At 36.9% G+C, this 7,038-nt stretch overlaps 1 protein-coding gene across 1 annotated transcript; it reads right to left on the reverse strand.

Annotated features, from left to right (window-relative positions):
- Window positions 1–632: 632 nt before the first annotated feature.
- Window positions 633–5,033, reverse strand: LOC131066459 (actin). Its single transcript, XM_058001212.2, has 5 exons — window positions 4,740–5,033; window positions 2,384–2,454; window positions 1,832–2,225; window positions 1,122–1,735; window positions 633–981 (listed from the first exon to the last, which is right to left on the reverse strand). The coding sequence occupies exons 2-5, from the start codon at window positions 2,441–2,443 to the stop codon at window positions 916–918; spliced, it is 1,134 nt and encodes a 377-aa protein (XP_057857195.1). The 5' UTR covers window positions 2,444–2,454; window positions 4,740–5,033; the 3' UTR covers window positions 633–915.
- Window positions 5,034–7,038: the final 2,005 nt, after the last annotated feature.

A 7,038-nucleotide genomic window follows, 5' to 3' on the forward strand; every position in this document is an offset into this window, starting at 1 on the left:
TGATTTCAAAATCAACGGCGCGTGCTCTGCTTGCTATCTAAAACTGACAAATGACTTTGAGCATTTTAAGGAAAGCGTAGGCTAATGACAGTTAAAAGCTGGAATTTTTTAGAAATGTATTTCACAAATAGAAGCTGTAGAATCACAATATAAAACCTAAAAAACTGATTTAAAAACAGTCTACGCAGCATAGCAGTACGAATGCCATTCAAATGCTTCAATATGTAATCAGGGAATATTATTGTGAATTTATTCAAGTCATTAAATCGTAATTCACTGTCTAAATCGGATAAACGAGAACTAGTTTGCATTTAACCACAGCAAACTCATTTGTCTAAATCAGATCAACAACATTTAATCAAAGCAAATTCTGTGTCTATAAACCTTCTTAACCATGTAACGACAGCAAGTTCTGAGTAGACATTCCAAACCATTCGAAAAAATTTAAACTAAATACTTCAACAAGAACCAGTCTGCTCAAAAATTCATCTAAACCTTTTCTATGAAAGTTCACAAATAAAGTCCAATTGCATTTCACATGGAATTTTTAAGATAAAGTTTCATTAAAAGTACACTGGAAGTTCGAATGACAATCTACTGGCATTCTAGCATGAAAATTCAACATCACAACATTCAACAGAATGTTCAAAAGGTACTTCTTGCATCATAACATTACATGGTTCAAATCAAAAAATGGTAAACAGATTTATGGTCACTTGTAGCCATACAAACACAAATAACTGTGACACAAGTGCCACAAAACTATGCTTCAAAAGCATCTACTTACACAGATATACTCTCTAAAACCTTTAGATAAAAAATAAACTGAATATCTTTACCAATGTCGCCAACATCTCAAGCAAGTACTATCTAAAATACTCTTCGCAAACAAATAAAGCAACATAAGAACTGTATTTAGAAACATTTTCGGTGAACAATGGATGGACCCGATTCATCATACTCGCTCTTGGCAATCCACATCTGCGCCCAAAAGAATGGAAGTTCAGATATAATACAAATGGCAATTAAATCAATCATAATCAAAAGAAGAGAAAGGCACATCCACTACTAAGCAATGAACGTGAAAGAAAACTTTTCTCAGGAAAAGAGACATGTCTTACCTGTTGAAAAGTGCTAAGGGATGCCAAAATAGACCCTCCAATCCAGACACTGTACTTTCTCTCTGGAGGAGCAACCACCTTGATTTTCATACTGCTGGGAGCCAGGGCAGTGATCTCCTTGCTCATTCTATCAGCAATACCAGGGAACATTGTAGACCCACCACTCAGCACAATGTTGCCGTAAAGATCCTTCCTAATATCCACGTCACACTTCATAATAGAGTTGTAGGTTGTTTCGTGGATACCAGCAGCTTCCATCCCAATTAGAGATGGCTGGAATAGCACCTCAGGGCATCTGAATCGCTCAGCGCCAATAGTAATCACTTGCCCATCAGGAAGTTCGTAACTTTTGTCAATAGAAGAACTACCCTTGGCAGTTTCAAGTTCCTGCTCATAGTCAAGTGCCACATAAGCAAGTTTCTCCTTAACATCACGAACAATTTCTCGCTCTGCGGTAGTTGTGAAGGAATACCCTCTCTCAGTAAGGATCTTCATCAATGCATCAGTCAAATCTCGACCAGCAAGATCCAACCTAAGAATAGCATGAGGCAGGGCATATCCTTCATAAATTGGCACTGTGTGACTGACACCATCACCAGAATCCAGCACAATACCTGAAACAAAAAGTGCATTGTAGTCATTGTGATGTTCGATGATACTCGAAATTATTTACAATTTAGAAAAGCTCAGTAAGGTAGCTTGAAACTCACCAGTTGTACGACCACTTGCGTACAGAGACAGAACAGCCTGAATGGCAACATACATAGCAGGCACATTAAATGTCTCGAACATTATTTGAGTCATCTTCTCTCTGTTTGCCTTAGGGTTTAAAGGGGCTTCAGTAAGAAGTACAGGATGTTCTTCTGGAGCTACTCGAAGCTCATTGTAGAATGTATGATGCCAAATTTTTTCCATGTCATCCCAGTTGCTAACAATACCATGCTCAATAGGATATTTCAATGTAAGGATACCTCTTTTTGATTGGGCCTCATCACCAACATAGGCGTCTTTCTGCCCCATACCAACCATAACACCTGTGTGACGGGGTCTACCAACAATACTTGGGAACACTGCCCTTGGAGCATCATCTCCTGCAAATCCAGCCTACGAAGAAATAATGAAAAGAAGTCAAATTTATTTAACACAAAAAACCAATTCAAAAAAATATGCACATACTATGATTCTAATGCTCATTCATAAGACAAAACATCAAGGAACAATCAATGGATGTGCAAAGGACAAACTACAGGTCTAACACACACCTTAACCATTCCAGTTCCATTGTCACAGACAAGAGGCTGAATATCCTCAGCGTCAGCCATCTTTTAGATACCTGAAAGGATGAAACGTAACATATCAGACTGAGTATATCATTTATAGCAAAAGATCAAAACAACTAGAATAAAGGAGATCCCACATTTGAGAAATTATATCGTCGATGATTGTAAAACAAGACAAAAAACAATGAAAATGATGTGGACTGGAACTGTAACAAACATTGCTTTTTCAATAATCACAAGAAAAAGCTGTTGTGCACACTCATGCCTGTTAAGAATAATATTTTTGCAATAAATAATAGGAAATTGGGATCAAACTTCCAAATGAAGAAGTACCGATATTTAAAAGATCTTTTTAGATGTCAACCACACATGCAACTACAAGCAGAAACGAATGATGAACCGGGATGAGAGACAATTTGGTACAAAACAAAAATCATGCTGAACACAACCAAATCTAGAGTAACTTCATACTTTGCTTGCTTGAACTTAGAAAAACGCTCGCTTATAAAGATGGGGAAGTAAAGGCCATATAATTTTGCTTACTTAAAAAGTTAATACTATCATCAAATAAACAAAATTGCGCTTAGCAGTTTGTCCAGTGTATATTGTCATGCAGACACTCTTTTCAAGGTAAGTTTTTCTACACAAAAACAAGGTAAATCCCTTCCCTCATGTATGTGCAAGAATAGATTGATCAAAGGGTAATTCTTCCTCAAGATTTAGTTTCAACTTCAAGTTAGAAGTGCAATTTTTCAACGGTCAAAGTGCAACTCCCTCCAAAACGGTCATCTATTTCTTGGTAAACAAGGCAGCAACCACGTCCAACTTGGAGCATCTGACTGACTCATTACATGCTACATTTAACTTCAAAAACTGGAATCTGTATGCTCCCAGCTTTGGAATCAGCTCAATTCAATCGATAGGCATGGCTCTAAAAATTAGAAATGCCTGAAAATGACCTCCCATAAACTAACTACGTGCTATACTGCCACTAGTGCTTACAACGATATGTGATGTGCAAAATCAAACCACGGACGAATGACACTACACAACTCCACCACTAGGAACTGAAATATTGAGATAATCGGGACTCAAGAACAAATAGACGAAGATGATCTGGATTGATGAACAAAAAGATGTAGATGATCGGGACTCAGGATGGCTCACAAATTCAATTGATCAACCAAAGCTGGCTATAATGAACACACCACCACTTTCACCTGTTTTGCATTGATTGATCTGGTTATTGAAGGATCGTGAGTAAATCAAAGCACCTGAACAAGATCCCAGCTAAATCCTCTACCTGTGCCTACCTTAAATATGACCAGTAAGGTATAGTACAGGATTATAACATCAAAATATTCTAACAGTTCTAACAGAATTCAAAATCTTAATCATCTCTGGAAGTGATCTACCTTACATATGACCAATAAGGTACAGTACAGGATGATAACATCAAAATATTCTAACAGAATCAAATACTTAATCATCTCTGAAAATGATGGTTATCGGTTATAGCGACCTGAAGAGGTTATCAGTTGCTTGGCATGTAACCTAAAGCTTAGATAAAGTAAATAGATTTATTTTATATGCATTGTATGGGAAAGACAAATAGAATTGCAAATGCATTACTGTAATATATCCTGATCAGGAGAAGACAAATGCCAGAATATTAAAATCCAAGAAATCCCGCCATCTAACTAAGGTATAAATGGATATGACAGCGCAAGGAAAGCCCCAAGCACATCCAACGTTTTAGTTCACTAGATCCGACATAGATGTAACGGAAAGAATTCAAAATAAGAAAGATACTGCCCCAAAAAGAAGGAAAAAGCTGGAAAACACAAAAGGAAACCGCAAAATCCGGCGATTACAATAGAAAGTTTTTAATATCATTTCAAGCTTAACTTAAACAACAAACTCGAGAGGATCCAATACCAATCCATGGCCCTCGGGGTTAGATCTAAGAACCTGCGTATCAAAACCTAACAGAAAGCCTACCGATCTACATCAAAAAAGCCAGAAAAGCAAGCAAGCTTTGAGATCCAGACACCCAATACCACTTTTATACTTTACAAAACCCAGAAAGAAGATCAACCCAACTCACACCCTTAGATTCTGAGCAAAACCACGGAACTACTCATACTCACTGATTCAAAAAGCAGAGGAAAGGGGCACCATAAAGAAACAGAACAATAAAAGAGAAGCAAAAACAATGTCCATTTGAAAACAGAGCAAGAAGCAGGATCAGATCCGATCCACTCCGCCGTGGAATCAGTCGAACCCAATATTCAAATGAATACAATAAAGAGAAAGATGCAAAGGAAGAAAAGCGTACCTTGCTGGATTTTAGTGAGACTGGGGAAGTAGTGAAGAAATCCTTGTCTGGTTCTTTTTCGCTGCACAAGAGAAGAAAAGATGAGCTCTTTCTTTCTCTTGTTCAAAGCACTGGCTAATGCAAGGCAATGCGAACGCACCGTCAGAACACCCCACGCATTCGGTTAGATAAATTTAAACTGAAATACCCCAAATTAAACGCAAATGAAATTAAATACAAATTCGATAAAGCTGGAGTGGACATAAAAAATAGGCGGAATCATTTTTTAATTTTTTCATAAAGCTCGGAAAAGAAAGCTCGGGTCGTCTGACAGGCAGCCTTTCCGCCATCGCGGCCGTCGGTTTGTGTAGCCAATGTTGATCTCGGCCGTCCATTTCGACCTTTCTTCTCCCTCATCGTTGGAGCCACGTCATCCGGACGGCTACGTGGGTCCCATGGGGGTTTTTAGTCTTTACGGCACCGTCACTCCAGGGTGTTGTGGTCTAACTACTAGTCCCATACGACCCCATTGTTTGTTGTTTATAGCTCAAGTTAGCCGACCATGCTAGTGTTTTGTGGCCCCTCCCTCTTATCAATGGGACCATAGCTTTCATGACTCCATCCATTACAAAATACAATGTGTTTCACTATTATGGGAAATGGAACATGGTTTAGTTGAGCACCCTAGGCATTTCAAAGGTTTAGTCAGGTGTTTCTTGTGTAGGTATGATTGATTTATGTGAGAAATAGGATCCCTTAAGATGTTTTGATGGTGTAATTGAGCACCTTAGGTATTTCAAAGGTCCCATTTCTAAGTGTCACATCCAATTAGTAAGATTTTTTTATTGTGTAGGTATTGTTTTCATGGAGAAAATAGGATCCCTAGAGTATTTCATTGATAGTGTAGTTAAGCAACCTAGGCATTTCAAAGGCCCCGTTACTAAGTATCATCTTTAATTAATAAGCTCTTGATTGTGTAGGTATTGATTTCTTTGAGAAAATGGGATCCTTTAAAAATGTTTTATGATGGAGTTGTATTAATACATATCATCATTTTTTTTGTATTTTAAATTTGAAGTGGTGTTAGATTCATTTGTGTTTTACAAGTCATTGATTTTCCTTTTGATATTTCAAACTTAAAAAATTATATATATAATTTTATAGGAGAAAAGTGTTTACTTTGCATTTTTTATTTGTTTTGCACTCACTTTAGTCTTGGTGTTAAATGTGTTGTTTTAATGTTTAATTTGATGGATTTTATCACTATATCCAACCTTTTTTTTTAGACTGTAGGGATCAAGTAGCCCCCTTTATAAATTGCAATGCGCCAGGTAAATTTTTTATGTGATTGATGATGATGACTCGACACATCCTCCAATACCACATGGGTTGGGAGGAGTTTCTACCTCATGACCTCATGCCTACCACAAGAAGCTCTCACCAATTGAGTCAGGCCCCCAACCCATCATTATATCCAACCTTACCTCTAGCTTTTCATTTGAGTCGGTCCCTATGGTTCAAGCAAATCTTTGATCTCGTATATTTTCCCACTTTAGTCAAATCACAAAATGTGATTATGTAAATTTGGATAAAATTGCAAGCACACTTTTCTCGACCTCATTCAAATTCATTTTTGCTTTCTCGAGTCAACTTTCATCTAAAATTGACTTGTCGATCTTGACTTGTTGATCCTCAACTTACACACAAGATCCTCATAATTAACACCTAGGATTACATATTTAAAGGTAAGTCTTATAGAATTTATTATAAATCATCTCATAACATTCATCTTAAACATCCTAGAGTGATCAAGAATATTCAAACTAAAGCATTCTAAATTAGTAATAGTGTTTTTTGCATCACACATCTTACATTTTGTGACCACTTGAAATATATTCATATAATTTGTAAAAACAAGGGGCTTGACTTAGGCTTGAGGAAGTCTTACACTTCAATCCTAGCAAAGCAAGGTTTTGAAATTGTTCTTTAACTCCACTTTTACCACCAATTAGTTGTTGCCAAAAAGGCACAATATTTAAAAGTGGGTAATTGAAAAAGAAACGTAAAGCCCATTTGTCTCTATAAAGCCCTTGTTGCCACCTCTAGCTATTTTTCTCTTATGTATTATCCCTTTAAATTCTCTCTTGCTCCTTTTTCTACTCCTTTTTCCTACCTTTGTAAAAAAATCAATTGCTTGTCTTGATTGTCATTGCATTTTCCTATTCGGTTTAGCCTACTCCTTCAATTCCCTTACCACAATACATGTTGCCTTTCTCTCATTATATTCTCTCTTTCAATCTTTAAGCTCCTCTAATTATTT

This window comes from Cryptomeria japonica, chromosome 11, assembly GCF_030272615.1.
Source record: "Cryptomeria japonica chromosome 11, Sugi_1.0, whole genome shotgun sequence".
Classification (NCBI taxonomy): Eukaryota; Viridiplantae; Streptophyta; class Pinopsida; order Cupressales; family Cupressaceae; genus Cryptomeria; species Cryptomeria japonica.